Raw genomic sequence first — 16,531 nt, forward strand, 5'->3', positions numbered from 1 at the left:
AACGGGGAATCTCTGCCTCCCGCCCCCACCCTCATCCCCACCCCCACCCTGCCAGCACACACAGCGGTGAAGAGACGTCGGGTTAGAGTGAACACTTTCTGTGGCAGAGTGGGTCGACAAGCTCCCTGTGTGGCCCTCTGGGCCCCTGTGCCAGGGTACCAGGCTCTTCGGACATCCATCCATCATCTTGCCCACCTCTCCTTAGTCCTTAGAGGTCAAAAATGCTCCCCTATCCTAGAAGCATCCAGCAGATGAGGAAACAGCACTTTGGAAAGGGCAGGTGGGCTGCTGTGGGACAGGAGGCAAAGGGTGTCAGGGCCTCTCTCTTGTCTTCCATTTCACTCAGCCCCACCTCTAGCACCTGGATTCAGAAAGAGAAGTCCTGTTCACTGTGTTCAGATGGTGACATGAAGACCAGGCCTATTCCCACCAGCCTCTAACCTCTGATCCCACCCCAAAGCCCTTGGCGGAATACCGGGTTGTCTCTGTGGGTGGGAGGATTTTCACCTGTTTGGAATGTCCTGATGGAACGCTGAAGGCAGTAGGTAACAGCCGCCTCTGTGATCTCACCACAAGGTGGGAGAGAAAGACTGCCTGCAGCAAAGCTTCTCTGAAGAGAAGGGGGGCAGAGCAAAGATGTCTGAAAGCCATAGATGGTGGGCCCGGAAGCCAACCTCATATCTTAAGGTAGGGAGTTCCTGCCTGGCTCTGCCGCTGAGCCGAGCTGGCATCCTTGGCTGGGTGGGGGCAGCGGCCACACTAAAGGTCTGCCCCTCTCCTCCTCCGCAGAACACTTTTGAGCTCATGGGTCGACATGAGGAACAAATGCTCATTAACCGCAGAGACATCACAGACAAGAGGGTAAGAAAGGAGGATGGAGGGACAGGCAAAGCCAAGACCACCTCCACCCCGTAGGTCCCTTCTGCAGCTCTGTCCTCCCCAGGACCTTCCCTAGGAGCTAATGCCCACTGAGGAGATTCCTCACAGGAACCCCTATAACGTGATAGCCACTCATTAGCAGAGACCCCCAGACCTCCAAAGGTTCCCAACAGTGACTCTCTTTTGATGACCATTTATGTTGTGACTTCTGTACAGAAACCAGTAGTTGGTGAGCTCTGGCAACAGCACCCCCCTCTAGGCAGGCCCCTTAGGTGTATTCCCACTCACAGGGAAGGGGGGGAGTCACTAGTCCAGGTGCAGGCCACCTGTAGTGACACCTGCCTGAAGAAAGGTCTCCCTCCCTCCCCAGGATTCCTGGGACATGGAGGAGATCATCACTCGAATGTATGTCAAGCAGCTGCTGCGACACCCTGCCTTCCAGCTGCTGCTGGCCTTGCTGCTAATAATCAATGCCATTACCATCGCTATGCGCACCAACGCCTATCTTGGTCAGGTGGGATGCTGGCCTGATCTCTCCCCAGCGTGCTGCCTTCTCAGGCCCTTTGGCTTCTTGTCTGTGTGTGATGGTTGAATTGGTTGATTTTCAAAAGTCTGGTCCCCATCCAGGGCCTGGTGCAGCAAACCTTGAATCACCATGCTAAGGAGGCAGAGGCAGGAGGCAGGAGGCAGGAGGCAGGAGGCAGGAGGCAGGAGGCAGGAGGCAGGAGGCAGGAGGCAGGAGGCAGGAGGCAGGAGGCAGGAGGCAGGAGGCAGGAGGCAGGAGGCAGGAGGCAGGAGGCAGGAGGCAGGAGGCAGGCGCAGAGAGGCAGAGGCAGAGAGGCAGAGAGGCAGAGGTAGAGAGGCAGAGGCAGAGAGGCAGAGGCAGAGGCAGGCGCAGAGAGGCAGAGGCAGAGAGGCAGAGAGGCAGAGGCAGAGAGGCAGAGAGGCAGAGGCAGAGAGGCAGAGGCAGAGAGGCAGAGAGGCAGAGGCAGAGAGGCAGAGAGGCAGAGGCAGAGAGGCAGAGGCAGAGAGGCAGAGAGGCAGAGGCAGAGGCAGAGAGGCAGAGGCAGAGGCAGAGAGGCAGAGGCAGAGGCAGAGAGGCAGAGGCAGAGAGGCAGAGAGGCAGAGGCAGAGGCAGAGGCAGAGAGGCAGAGGCAGAGGCAGAGAGGCAGAGGCAGAGAGGCAGAGAGGCAGAGGCAGAGGCAGAGAGGCAGAGGCAGAGAGGCAGAGGCAGAGGCAGAGAGGCAGAGGCAGAGGCAGAGGCAGAGGCAGAGGCAGAGGCAGAGGCAGAGGCAGAGGCAGAGGCAGAGGCAGAGGCAGAGGCAGAGGCAGAGAGGCAGAGGCAGAGGCAGATGGATCTCTGTGAGCTAGAGGCCAGCCTTGCGTATGTATCCAGTTCCAGGCTAGGCAGGGCTACATAGCGAGATTATGTTAAAGTAAATAAATAACTTTCATCACTGTTGACCTGGCATGGGATCTGCAAGTCAAGAAAGTTCTTGGGCTTGAGGGACACACATAGGCACACACACACTCACAGGCACGCACACACACAAACAAACACAGGCACACCATACATATGTACACACATTCACTCACACACAGGCACACAAACAAACATAGGCACATACACACAAACTCACACATTTATACACAGGCACACACGCACCATACATGTGGAAATTTTTTTTAAAGAAAGGAACAGAATGCTACAGCTTGATTTGAGGCTTCCACAGAGGCTCCCAGCATTCAAGAAGCCAAGAATTGCCATGAGCACAAGTCCAGTTTAGGTCGCATAAGTTTGAAGCCAGACTGGGCTTGATGACACCTATCTAAGGAAGGAAGAAAGGAAAGAAGGAAGGAAGGAAGGAAGGAAGGAAGGAAGGAAGGAAGGAAGGAAGGAAGGACGAAGGAAGGAAGGGAGGAAGGAAGGGAGGAAGGAAGGGAGGAAGGAAGGGAGGAGAGACTGGAAGATGAGGAGGAAGAGGAGGAAGAGAAAAAGAAACAGCATGAGAGAATTTATTGTGTGTATGTCCAACTGGAGAGCCAAGGCTTGCCATGTAGCCCAAGCTGCCCTCAAACTCACGGTAGTTTTTGCCTTTCCTTTGCAAGTGCTGAGATTACAGCTGTGCACAATGATACTTGATGGATTTGTTTTGTTTTATGCTTTATTTATTTATCTAGTTAATTTGGGACAGGATCTCATTATGTGATCCAGCCTGGCCTCAAACATACAACTCTGCTGTCTCAAGCACCCAAGTGCTGGGATTACAGATATATGCCACCATGCCTGATGAGTTTTTATTTGATTTGTTTTGTTTTGTTTTGTTTCAATTGGTTTGTTTTTTTTAGACAGGACTCCACATAGCTCAAGAGGCCTTCCAACTCTTATCTATCTATCTATCTATCTATCTATCTATGGACAAATTTGAAAGCCTACAGCTTCCTCTAAGCTCTGTGTGTCACCACCCCTGGCAGTCTTAATTTCTTATGAGCTGTGAACACGTGCACATGCTGTTTAAATTCAGTATGTCCAGGTGGTGGTGACCCACGAGTTCAGAAATGTAGGCGGTCAGCGACCACACCACATGTGGTCTACGTCCAGGGAGATAAGTCTGTATCCTGCACCACTGAGAAACCAGGAAAGGACTTAAACAGCACTGGGATAAAATGAAATTTAGAGTTGAATTGAATTTTAGAGAATGCACTGACTGGGAGCTGGAGAGGTGGCTCAGTGGTTAAGAGCACTTGCTGCTCTTGCAGAGGACTTGGGGTTTGGCTTCTGGAACATTCATTAGTCAGCTTACATTTGCCTGTAACACGAGTTCCAGGTCTCTCTTGACTCTAAGGGCATCTGCATGTGTGCAGTGCACATACAGACAAACTAGCGTGCATGAGTGCACACATACACATGCACATGTACACACATGCGCGCGCTCACATGTGCACACATGCACACGCACATTTGTATTTTTTGGTTGTGAGCCTAGCCTTTAATGGCTGAGCCATCTCTTCAGCCCTGCACTTTTTATTATTATTATTATTTTTTTTTTTTTAAGAAAAGAAAAGAGCCTGGGCGTGGTGGTGCACGCCTTTAATCCCAGCACTTGGGAGGCAGAGAAAGGTGTATCTCTGTGAGTTTGAGGCCAGCCTAGTATACAAAGTGAGTCCAGGACAGCCAAAGCTACAGAGAGAAACCCTGTGTTGAAAAACAAACAAGAAAGAAAGAAAAAGAAAGGAAGGAAAGAAGGAAGGAAGGAGGAAAGGAAGGAAGGAAGGAAGGAAGGAAGGAAGGAAGGAAGGAAAAGAAAGAATAGAATAGAATAGAATCTCATAAAAGACACAGGTTGCCACAGTGTGCACCATCAGTGAAGAGAGTCAAGGAAGAGAGAAGATGGACCAAGATGGGTCAAGGATGTCCAGGGTAAGGATGCTGTGACCTGGACCTGGACAATGGCAATCGGTAAGAAGAGCCTCAGCATCGCCTCCATCAGCTCTTCCATTTCCTCCTGGTGGTGCTTGGATTGAGCCTATGTCCTACCCCATGGGCTTCTCTGATGAATCACATTGCTGGTTAACGCTTGGTGAGCTCTTCCCACATGCCGCCTTAGGCACCGAGCATCACTTTATGCCTGCAGACAGAAGAACTGGAGGAAGGTGTGGCGTGAGCAACAGCGCAGGGCTGGCTCTATGTCTTAGGACGTGGGGACACAGGAGAAAAAGGTTTGGAGAAGGATGCAGGGGTCACCTCAAGGCATTTGAGGGACTAGGAAGGGTCCACATGGGGCTACTAAAGAGGAGCTGATAGATCACAAAGACCGCGGGTGCACCAGGCTGGAGATGGACACTTAAGAGAAGCCGGTGTCTAGAGGGTCAAGGCTGCATGGAGATGACAATCAGAGTGTGACTGAAGGCAAGAGAGGGCCAAGACAGGCTCCCAGTCAGAGGTGAGCATGGAGGAGGAGGAGATGGAAAGGCAACTGAGAAGGAGTGATCAGTGGCAAATACAGAAGCGCAAGAGAGTGACAGTCAAGGGAGCAGTCAACAGGGCCAGGATGGTGATAAACAGGACTGATAAAGTCGAAGAAGCATTCCCCCAAGTTCGTGCTCCTGGCCTCCCCTAGGGCCAGCTATCATGGAGGCAGCAACTCACCTATGTAGCTTGCACAGCGTGGACAGCGGAGGTCCACGACCAAGCCATTGTTGGGTTATAAAATTAATTCAGACTGCAGATGTCAGGACCCTGATAGTGAAATAGAGCTGGGGAGACAAAAGGAGAGAAAAGAGGGAGGAACGGGGGAGCAGCATTACAGTGTGTGTGTGTGTGTGTGTGTGTGTGTGTGTGTGTGTGTGTGTGTACCGTGTACCATAGCAAGAATGTGGAGGTCCAAAGACAATTGCAGGAGCCTCTCACTCCTTCCACTGGGGGATCCAACTGAGTTTGCCAGGCATGATGGCGGACACCTCTGTTTACCAAGCCATCTTGCCAGTCCCTGAGGATCATGTTGTTACGTGAGAAAGACAGGTCCTATTATGGGTCTCAGTCAAAAACCAACCGCTCAGACTGGGGCTGAGGATGTAGTTCAGTTGGTAAATCAGAAATTCAAGGTCATCCTTGGCTACATTGTTTGAGGCCAGCCTGTGCTACATGACAGTGCCTCAAACAATACAGTAAAACAGGAAAAAAAAAAAAAAAAGAAAAAGAAAAGAAAGCCTGAAGCCCAACTATGGTGTTTGTGACTGTGAGGGTCAGAACTTAGATGCTTGGAGGTGGCATTGGGAATCTGCTGGCTGTGGGGGTACAGAAAGGAAGGACTGGTGACTGGCTGGCTGGGGTTAACTTCACGGACCGGAGTTGTTTCTGTATGTGTGATAGGGGGGAGGGGGCATCGCAGCTATAAGGAAGCTGAATGAACGTGATTGCGGTTGGACAGGAGTGACTTTGGTTCGGGACAGACCCTAGCTATCTGTCTACTGACGGAGGTGCCCAGGGTATGTGTCCTGGATCTACAGAGAGAGGACACCTCAGACCTGACCCAGAGAACTTGAGATGCTCGAGCTGGAGGGACAGTAGGGACCAGACTAGCACAGAAGTTTCCTGGAGTCTGGAGTCCCGCAGCTCCTGGGGAGGCACGCCTCTTTCTGTCAGTCCCAGGGCCCATTCAGCCCTTTCTAAACTTCCCTTTCCCAGGTAGCCTGCTTTAGAGGTTAGGTGTGCAGGCTAGCCAGCTGTGTGCACCTGGCCTCCTAATTGCCAGTTTGTAAGGTGCCACAGAAAAGGAAGCTACTTTTCAAAACAGTGTTGACAGTCACGTGACATGAATGGACTTGACACTGCCTGGCATACTACAGAAAGTTCCCCTAAAGGAAACCAGAGAGAGTAGCCGGGGTACCGTCACCCCAACGCTTACCCTCTCTCCAGCCTGACTCAAGTCCCGCTCTCTGATGCCTCTGGCCCTTTTTCCCCTCCTCTGTCTTCCGTGTAGAAACATTATGAGTTGTTCTCGACCATAGATGACATTGTGCTGACCATCCTTATGTGTGAGGTTCTCCTTGGCTGGCTCAATGGCTTCTGGATTTTCTGGAAGGTAAGACCCGGGAATTCCCGCCATTGCCCTTACCTCAGCCCTCAGTGGTGTCTGCGGTGCGTCAAAGCCTTTGCTTTGCAAACTAAAGGGTTTGTAGGAAGAGACAGCATATCCGTGGGGAGGGGAGACAGCAGAATATGAGTTGTCCAGCAGTACCCCCCTCCACGAGTTTCAAGCCCTGCTCCTGCCTCTCCAGCTCCCTCCACTCACACAGACCCTGGTTTCTGTATCTGGGAAATGGAGTCGAGGAATTGAGAGTATCAACCTTCATTTGCTTGGTTTTGGCTCAGGACCCCAAGAACTTCTTCTGTAATGCAGTGATTTGTGTGTTAAGCTTTATAGACTCTAGGCCCAACTCACCTTTCTCAGGCAGGACAAAACCGAGCCAGCCAGGACACAGATAAACTACATCCCAGCATAGCCCACCCTCCCCCAGTGAGGAGTGTGGATAAAGCGTTTCTTGGTTTGTTTGAGGGTCTTACTATGTTGCCAGGCTGACCCCAAAATCCCTGCACTCTAGCCATACTCCTGCCTCAGCCTCCCAATTAGCTGGGACTCGGGATTGGCTCTAGTCCAGTAAGACTTCGCTTGTGCCTGTACAGAAACACACACTTAACAATCCCAGTAGTCAGGAGCCTGAGGTAGAAGCATCATGAGTTCAAGGCCTGCCTGGGCTAGGTAGTGGGACATTGTCTCCAGAACACAAAACAGGGCAATTTGAGTGTTGTGTAATTCTTCTGATTTTTCCCTCTTCCATCGCTTTAATATATTGACTCCTCAGGATGTCCTCAGAAGTCTCTCCGAGGAGGGGCTGTGCTTCCCTGGGTCTGCTTCCTAGTTCCTACTTCTCTCTCTGGCAGAGCTGAAGTGGGCTCTTTGCCCACCACCCTCAAAAGGGTCTGTGAGCCAGCAGGGTGAAACCTGGTATCCTCACAAAATAAGTCAAGAAACGGTATACAGCAGGAGCGTAATACCGGGTGGCTTCGTAGACCAGCCAGCTTGGCTGGGCTTTGGTTTTGACTCCTAGTGCTGAGCACAGAACCAAGGGTCTCACGCTGATCAGGTGTCTTAGTCAGTGTTCTCTTGCCGTGCTGGGATTAAAGGCATGCGCCACCTCTGCCTGTCCCCTGGCCCAGTTTTTACTTTGAGACAAGGCCACACTGAGTTTCCCAGGATGTCCCCGAGCTTACGTTGTAGCCCAGGGAAGCCTTGAGCCTGGGAGTCCACCTTAGTGTCCTGAGTGGCTGGGAATATAGGCCTGGCTTCCACAGAGGGGCAGACCTGTGCCCCCCACCCCCGTGTGTGTGTGTGTGTGTGTGTGTGTGTGTGTATGTGTGTGTGGTGTAGCCCAGACTCGCAGACGTGAGGCAGACTTGTGTTTATTGCACTCCCCCCAAATTTAAGAACATCTTCCATTAAAATATAGGGCTTGGTTTGTTTGTTTTGCTTGTTTAACGTTTAGCTTCAGGCACACTGACCCAGGCTCTATTGAGAAGCACTCAGAGTCCTGGATCTGCTCCAATCCCTCACCCCCTTACCTTCCCTCACCTTTTCAGGTAATCTTCTTAGAGCCCCTGTTTATCTTCTCAGCGGCTGTCTTTATAATCCTAGGCAAACAGGCATGTATTTTTAGTGCTCCCGTTTAGTAGCCTGCCATTAACGCTTTGTGTTTAGTTGTTGGTGCTTGTGGAATCCTAGAAATCTTTCCATATTACTGCATGATGGGTGTACAATGGCTTATTCTGCCTCTCATTGCTGGCCACGATAGTTGTTTTCAGCCTCTTCTCAATCTGTCTATCATCTATCTATCTATCGAGACAGGGTCTCACTATGTATCTCTGAGTGGCCTGGAACTCCCTCTGTAGACCAGGCTCAAACTCACAAAGATTTCGCTGCCCCTGCCTTCAGAATGCTACAATTAAAATCATGTACCACCACACCTAGCTACTTTAATTTTACTAATTATAGTGTACGTCACACATCACACTAAGGCAGGAGCACTTGGCAGTTTTCAAGTCACCTAACCATAGGTCAAGTTGGCTAAGGGGCTAGCCTTGAATATGGGGGGGGGTCTTCACTGGAGTATCTGGAAGTGGCTGTTGACCCAGGTGATGCTGTGTTGACTGTGGTTCTGTGTGTTCGCAGCGTGTTGGGACAGCAGTGGAGTGACAGCCAGGAGAGGGCAGATGGCTAGCTTTGTCTGTAGAGGGACACCGAGTCTCCCGCCCTTGGGTGTGGTGGGGCAGGTGGGGTGCTCTCAGGGGCTGGGCTTGGGAGATCCTTACGGGCTGCTCCCCCCACTCAGGATGGCTGGAACATCCTCAACTTCCTAATTGTCTTGATCTTGTTTATGGGGTTCTTCATCAAACAACTTAGTATAGTTGCCGTCACCTACCCTCTCAGGTGAGTCGGGAGCTCTGCAGACGAGAGGTTTGCCTGGCTGGAAGTTGGTGGGGGCAGGCAACAAGGAGGAAGGGGTGTGGGGAGGGCCAGGGGCACCTCTGAGAGACTCTACTGCAGGGCACTTCGGCTGGTACATGTGTGCATGGCAGTGGAGCCCCTGGCCAAGATCATCCGGGTCATCCTGCAGTCCGTGCCGGACTTGGCCAATGTTATGGCCCTCATCCTCTTCTTCATGCTGGTCAGTGTCTCCCAGGCTCCACGCTGTCTCCTTCCCTGCACCGAACATGTAGGGTGGTGGGCAGGGACGGGTGCCCAGACAAGCAGAGGGTTTGAATACCCGGCAGCATTTATTTGCATTCATTTTCATGACTTATCAAGCTCAGGGCTGCTGGGTGAGATTAGGGTGGGTTTTGCTTCTCTCTGACAGGTGTTCTCCGTGTTTGGGGTCACGCTCTTTGGCGCGTTCGTGCCCAAGCATTTCCAGAACATGGGGGTTGCCCTGTACACCCTGTTCATCTGCATCACCCAGGATGGATGGCTGGACATCTACAGTGACTTCCAGTGAGTACGGCCGGGGCCCTGGGGTTTCATTTTGTCATGGCTAGGGCAGGACTGGAGTTCCTGAAAGTGAGGGAGAAGATGAGAGGGAGCTCCTGAGACTTCCATGAAGCTGGCCTCACAGGCAGTGAATACCCAAGGAAATCATGGGGCGGAACCTTTCACTTTGTGATACTTGAACCGTGTCCCCATGGAAGCTTCACACATTCACAAGGCCACCTGACCCTGTTCTTCGAGACGTCAGCTATTTGGTACAGCTGTGTGGCTCAGCCTTTGGCCAGAGGTCTGTGGTCATGCCTGAGGTTACCAGGTGACCTCCAGCTCGCACCACGCCACAATAAACCGAGTGGACTTCTGGGAAGTTTGGGTTTTAAGCTACTCAGTCTCAGACCTGCTCCCTGGGGGTCATTTTTGTGTTGTGTTCTTTGCTTCTTGTCTGTCAAGTTCAGGCCAAGTAGGGTTTCTACAGTCACGACCCACCCAGACATGGGGAGAGGAAATCCCAGCTCTCAAGAAGCAGAGACAGGTGAATCAGGAGTTCAAAGTTAATTGTTGGCTAAAATTAACAAGATCCTGTTGCAAAAAAAAAAAAAAAAAAAAAAAAAAAAAAGGAAGGAGGGAGGTAGGGGGAGGGGTACACTGGGCACAGAGCTCAGTCAGTGGAGTGTTTGCCATTGCCAGAGTGTTCAATACCCACAACTGACCAAACCAAGACAGGCGGCATTCACCCGCACTGCACAGTCTGAGGCCAGCCTGGGCTACCATGAGAACCAGTCTACAAACAAAAGAAAACAAAAAGCTGGTCCAATGGCGCACACCTTTGATCCCAGCACTCAGGAGGCAGAGGCAGGAGGATCTCTGTGAGAACTCAGCCAGCCTGGTCTCTACAGCCAGTTTCAGGATAATCAGAGTTACACGGTAAGACCTAATCTCAAAAACAAAAGCAAAAAAATATCACCAAACCAAAAACAGCAACAGAAGGTGGGGTGCCGAAGCCCAGAGCGTGACTTCCTGGAGGTCCTAGCCTTTAGTCCTAGCACTGGTGAGGCCGAGGCAGAGGCCAGCCTGGTCTACACGGACTGCACAGGAAAGCTGCACTGGGCTTTTGAGTCCTGTCCCCTGCACTGGCCCTGTGACATTACACAAACTATCCCAACGGAGGCCTCAGACTTGAAGCGATCTTCCTGCCTTGGTCTCCTAAGTGCTGAGATTACAGATGTAGGCCACCGAGACCAGCTCGTTTTCAAGTTTATTTATTTCCTTATCTATTTATCTTGCGGTTCTGGGCCTGAAGCATGCTAGGTAAGCCTTCTACCACTGAACTATAGCTCCAACTTCTAGCTTTTAAAAAGTTGGAGGGAGCTGGATGCAGTACCTATGTCTGAAATCCCAGCACTAGGGAGGCAGATGTGGGACCAGTAGACCAGGTCTATCTCGAAAAAAACCAACCCCCCCCAAAAGAAACCTGACAAAACAAACCCCTCCAACTTTTCTTTTTTAAATTTTTTTTAGCTTTTAGTTTGTTTATGTATTTGTTTTACAAGGCAGGGTTTCTCTGTGTGGCTTTGGCTGTCCTGGACTCATTTTGTAGACCAGGCTGGCCTCGAACTCACAGAGGTTTGCCTGTTTCTGTCTCCTGGAGTGCTGGGATCACAGGTGTGCGTCACCACACCCAGCTGGCTGTTTTGTTTTTAAGTGGAGTCTAGGATAGCCCAGGATAGCCTTGAACCCCCGTTCCTCCTCCTCCCACTTCCAGATGCTAAGATTACAGTCATGTGACACCACTTCTGGTTACTGCTGTGCTGGGGCTTCGTGCGTACCAGGCAAACACTGTACCAACTCGACTTCAGTTTTGCTTTGTTTTTGAGACAGGAACCCAGCTAGCCCAGGCTAGCTTTGAACTCCTGATTTCCCACCTCTACTTCTTGAGTGCTGGTCCTCTGTTTACTCATCCATAGTTAGAGACTACACTGCAATAATGCCTACCTCATAGAGTGCCATGAGGATCAGTCTAGAAACTGTACAACTCTTGTAGTCCAGCGCTCGGCACAGAGCGCTTCTGTTTATGTAAGTACAGCTGTAACATGCACTCGACTGACGCACAAGCCTCTCCGTGGGGCTGCTTGGAGGGTTGGCCCCGACGTCTGGCAGCGCAGCAGGTCTCAGGGGAGAGTAGCTGCTGAGACCACGTATGTAATCCTCTCATCTTAAAGATGAGCAAACTGAGGCTTACAGGGCCAGAGGAATGATGAAACCCCTGGCTGCCATTCCCAGGATGGAGGACAGAGAGTACGCAATGGAGGTCGGAGGCGCCATCTACTTTGCCGTCTTCATCACCATCGGTGCTTTCATCGGCCTCAACTTGTTTGTCGTCGTGGTGACCACGAATCTGGAGCAAATGATGAAGACAGGAGATCAGGGACAACATCAGATAATGTTTAGTGAGGTGCGTGGGACGGGGGAGGGAGGAGAGTGTGTGCCTGAATGAACTTGAGTTGTGTGTGTGTGTGTGTGTGTGTGTGTGTGTTGCACACTCAAGTGCATGGAAAGAGCCAAGTCTGAGACCTTGAGGCAAGACCTTCACATCTGTAGTGTCCACTCAGTGGCTGAGGCTGCGGGGGTCCCATGTGCTGGGATAATTCAGAGCTGAGCAACTGGGTGGCATTGGAGCATTACCCAGCTGCAATCTGAAGTCCTTCTCTGTGGTGGGAATAAGCATCCCTTGCCAGGACTCTGATGAGAACCATGAAGGTTCTGATTACTGCTCGAAGTAAGAGCTCAAGAAATGCACTGGAGAGCTGGCGCGATGTAAGAGCACTTACTGCTCTTGCAGAGAACCCGGGTTCAGGTTCCAGTATCTACATGGGCTGTTCTCCACTGTTTATAACTCCAGTTCCAGGAGATATTGTTGGCATGAGTTTTTTAAAACTCTTTTATTTATGTTTCTTATATATTTTTACCTCCCTACTCTACCCCAATCCCTTCCAATACCCCAACACCAGGTAGCAGAGAAAAAGGGTTAGTGGGAGAGGGGGCATAGCTCTTTCTTAGGTGCTTCCTGCTGGTTAGGGTCGTCTGGTTCCTTGAAGCCAGTCCAGTCCTTGTTTCAGGAGCTCTCCAACTTCTTGTCTCACACAACAGCAACCAGGAGCATCAAGGGAGAAGCAGGAGCAGCCTTGTTCTTTCTCCTCTCCACTCTCTCTGGGCTCTGGCTTATCTCTCCGGCTCTTAGTTCCCAGGCATTCTCCCTTTACCAATGATGCTTTTTGCTTTCCAAGCATTTCAACCTCTGCCCGCTAATTTTCTAGTTGCATTGCCAGCTCTGCAATGAAACAAAACCAGAGAATTCCCTCTGGGCGTAAAGCGGGAATAAAGCCATCAGCAGCAGCTGCAGTAAACCTCATCCTGAAACGGTGTATTCATCTCTCTGTACCCTACTACGGCATCACTCATTATTTTAAGCTCCCCGTCGGGAGCCAGGGGATAGCCACCTGCTGGTCTCTACTGGCATCGCGTGGACATGGTGCCCTTACTTTCGTAAACATTCATACACACAAAAGAAAAATAAAGAAATATCTGCAGGGCATGGTGGTGTAAGCCTTTAATTCCTGCAGAGGCAGGTGGATCTTTTAATTTGAGGTCAGCTTCCTCAAGGTCTACAGAGTGAGTTCTAGCCAGGGCTACAAAGAAACCCTGTCTTGAAAAACCAGGAAAAGAAAAGCCATGTGCCACCCAGCACTCACGGAGGCAGAGGCAGAAGGATCTCTGTGAGTTCGAGGCCAGCCTGCCCTACAAAGTGAGTCCAGGACAGCTAAGGCTACACAGAGAAACCCCATCTCGAAAAGCAAAACAAAACTGAACTAAACTAATAAATAAACAAATAATAAGAACTCAAAGAATGTCAGCTACCCAGTATTGACTTGGCAGAGCTTGCGTAAGGTGGCGAGGGACGTGGAATGCTTGGGAAAGGTTAGAGGGCTGGGACCACCATCACGACGAGCTTGCCTGCCTCCATCCCTAGCATGCACAGGTAAAATAAAACCGGCCGTTCTAATACCAAAGAAGGTTAAAGGGGGCAGTCCTAAGAGACTCCCCCTCCCAGAAGCCACAAGACCCTGAGCTGTCTGTCCCTCTCCATCCACTGTCCCCAGATAGGCGCAGATGTAGACGACTGGAGTGATGATCTGCCGCTGCTGCATTGTACAGAGGCCCGCAAGGAGACTTCCGGGCCCCACCAGGAACCGCTGGTCGGGGGTCCCCTGTGTAACCTCACGGAAAAGACCTGCGATAACTTCTGCTTGGTGCTTGAGGCGATCCAGGAGAACTTGATGGAGTACAAAGCCATCCGCGAGGAGCTCAACACGTAGGGAGGGTACCGGGGAGCCAGAGCGGGGGCTAGCCTTCAGCTCGTCTTCTCAGACACCAGGTTCAAGCTTCCCATTTCAGGAGCTGGCAGCCTGACCTTCGGGCCGCTCTTGTCTCCAGAGAGGGCCCCGCACAGCCTGGGTTTCCCTTAGGGACGCTTCAGAAGCAAGTAGAAGCAGTGAGGGAGGGAGGAGGAGGGGGGCAGAGGGTGCCCATGTCGGAGGGGGGGGGGGGGAGAGGTGGAAGGGCTTTGCCAACGAACGCGGGTCTCTCTTACCCCAGGATTGTGGAGGAGGTGCGTTCCATCCGTTTCAACCAGGAGCAGGAAAAAGTGGTGTTGAACAGGCACGTCTCCAAAAGCCTGTCCATCCTGAGCCAATCCACCACAGAGATGCGTGAGGTAGCCACCCATCAAGATTTGATCTCTGCGCTGATCAGCAGGGAAAAGGTGCGTGTTCCCTCCCCTGCTTAATCCACCCCAGCCCACCCCACCCCCGCACCAATCCCGACAGGCAGGACAGCTAAGGTTTAGTTTCTTTTCCTATTGACCCGCTAAAATGCCCTGTCAAGTCTCACTTCCTCCTCAGAGAGGCCCCGCCTCCTCCCATCAGGCTCCGCCCTAGGAGCCAGTCCGTGTTGCTGTGTCCCCCCCTCCCCCAACACCACCCCCTCAGAAACTACAACTCTTTCTTTCTTTCTTTCTTTCTTTCTTTCTTTCTTTCTTTCTTTCTTTCTTTCTTTCTTTCTTTCTTTCTTTCTTTCTTTCTCTTTCTTTCTTTCTTTCTTTCTTTCTCTTTCTTTCTTTTTCTTCTTTCTCTCTCTCTTTTTTTTAAGATTTGGGGTTTTTTTTGTTTGCTTGTTTTAAGACTTATTTATTTATTGTATATTAGTGCTCTATGTGCATATACATCTGCATGCCAGAAGAGGGCATCAGACACCAGTACAGATGGTTTCAAGCCACCATGTGTGGTTTGCTGGGAATTGAACTCAGGACCTCTGAAAGAGCAAACCTCTTCTTGAGTGGCTTCTGTCAGCTCAGCTCTTCCTTAGAAACAGATGTTTAGTCCTGCATCGGGCAAACCACCCCTGTTAACTCATCTGGGATGCATATGCACTTTTGTGTGTGTGTGTGTGTGTGTGTGTGTGTGTGTGTGTATGTGTGTGTGTGTGCGTGCACTCCTGCCTGTGCCTCCTATCTCATGGGACCGGAGTGGAATGAAATCTTGGGGGTGTCTGAGCTCCCCAGTTCAGAGTGGGTTCTAGGCATGCTAGAGTCACCCAGATGGAGCAGCTGTTGAAGCAGGAGGAGAAGGAGGAGGAAGGAACAGTCTGTTGAGGTAAGCAGATGACAAAAAAGACCCTCCCATCTTGGTTTGCAGGTTTATGAGTCTAACACAAATATGGTTAGCAAACACAGGATCAGCCACTGAGAAGGCACAATGCGAGCCAGCCGCGCACACACAGGGCCAGCCGCTGCATCTTCGGGCATCTCTGACTGGAGCCCATCCCTCAGCGTTACACCCGGGCAGCAGAGGCCATGGGACTGGGATGGTGGCAGCATCTGAAGGGCTTGCCTGTGAGCCTGAGGCCCGGAGGGGTCAGGATGAAGGATTCTGGACCAGAGTGGAAGCCCCACAGTGAGGATGAGCACAGAAGGGGGTAGCCAGGCATTGGCCTGAAGATGAGTGTCTCTGACCTCTGCTCCAGCCCGAGCTGGATCTGGGTGAGGCCTCGGAGGACCCGAGCACCGGAAGGAGAAGAGCCAGGCCAGGGAGGCTGTGTGCACCAAAAATAAAATTTTGTGTTGTAACCAATGTCTCTCTGACTGCTAGTTTGTGACCTTCTTCGCACCTCTGCCTTTGGTCTATAGAGAAGATAGATCTTGCTTCCGGAAAGCCAGTTTGCAATGGGGCGTGGTGGCTCATGCCTTATTCCCAGCACTTGGGAAGTAAAGGCAGGAGGATCAAGAATTCCAGTGCATCCGTAGCTACATACATCGAAGGCCAGCCTGGGCTACCTGAGAAACTATCTCAAACAAACCACCCTATCTGTGTTGAATGTGGTGACATAACCACACAATGCCAGCGCCTCAGAGGCTGAGATAGGAGGATTGATGAGAAGAGAGCTGGGGGCTAGCCTGGGCTTTCAAAGCAGTGACGTTGGGTATGAGACAGGTCCATTAATCTGATGAGCCCCTTAAGGGATTCTAATCCAACAAGGGAAGAAAAGTTATTCCCTGATCATTTTGACTTAATGATAGAGATTTAGCCCCTGACCTTAGATTCCTAAATTGGGGTGAGGGTGCTGTTTCTGGGCCTCATGGTTAGGAGACCCTGTCTGATGAAAGAGGCCTTATCCTCTGCCCTCCCTTTCTCCCTATCTGGAGGTGATGACTGGTCCTCACCCTGGGGAGCCCTCGCCTGACAGGGTCACCACTGACCAGCTGTACACATGGCTCTTCCCTTGGACATCAGAGGGTGGCTGGGTAAAGCATGAGTTCCCCACAGGCCTCCTGGAGAAGGACAACACTGAGGCGAGGGGAGGAAGTGGGAGAATTTTGTGGGTCAAGTGAAGCCTGGTGGGGGAACTTAGGGCCTGGGCTGGAGCAGTAATTGAGACCGTATGTCATGATGTGCAGGCATAAGGCAGAGAGAGAGAGAGCCTAGGAATGGGGGCTTCCCCAAAGCCACTCCCAGTAACACACCTCCAACAAGGCCACACCTTCTAATCCTTCCCAAACA

General features: G+C 51.4%; 1 protein-coding gene and 1 long non-coding RNA gene across 2 annotated transcripts; one reads left to right on the forward strand and one right to left on the reverse strand.

Moving 5' to 3' along the window:
- Positions 1–801: 801 nt before the first annotated feature.
- Catsper4 (cation channel sperm associated 4) lies at positions 802–15,220 on the forward strand. The gene is made up of 10 exons (XM_021644377.2): positions 802–861; positions 1,250–1,393; positions 6,363–6,464; positions 8,770–8,867; positions 8,985–9,105; positions 9,295–9,428; positions 11,700–11,871; positions 13,577–13,788; positions 14,073–14,238; positions 15,170–15,220. The coding sequence occupies exons 1-10, from the start codon at positions 805–807 to the stop codon at positions 15,218–15,220; spliced, it is 1,257 nt and encodes a 418-aa protein (XP_021500052.1). The 5' UTR covers positions 802–804.
- Positions 9,277–14,274, reverse strand: LOC132652728 (uncharacterized). The gene is made up of 3 exons (XR_009590299.1): positions 14,068–14,274; positions 11,412–11,814; positions 9,277–9,488 (listed from the first exon to the last, which is right to left on the reverse strand). It is a non-coding gene; the product is annotated as an uncharacterized LOC132652728 (long non-coding RNA).
- Positions 15,221–16,531: the final 1,311 nt, after the last annotated feature.

The sequence above is a fragment of the Meriones unguiculatus genome, chromosome 3 (genome assembly GCF_030254825.1).
Source record: "Meriones unguiculatus strain TT.TT164.6M chromosome 3, Bangor_MerUng_6.1, whole genome shotgun sequence".
NCBI lineage: Eukaryota > Metazoa > Chordata > Mammalia > Rodentia > Muridae > Meriones > Meriones unguiculatus.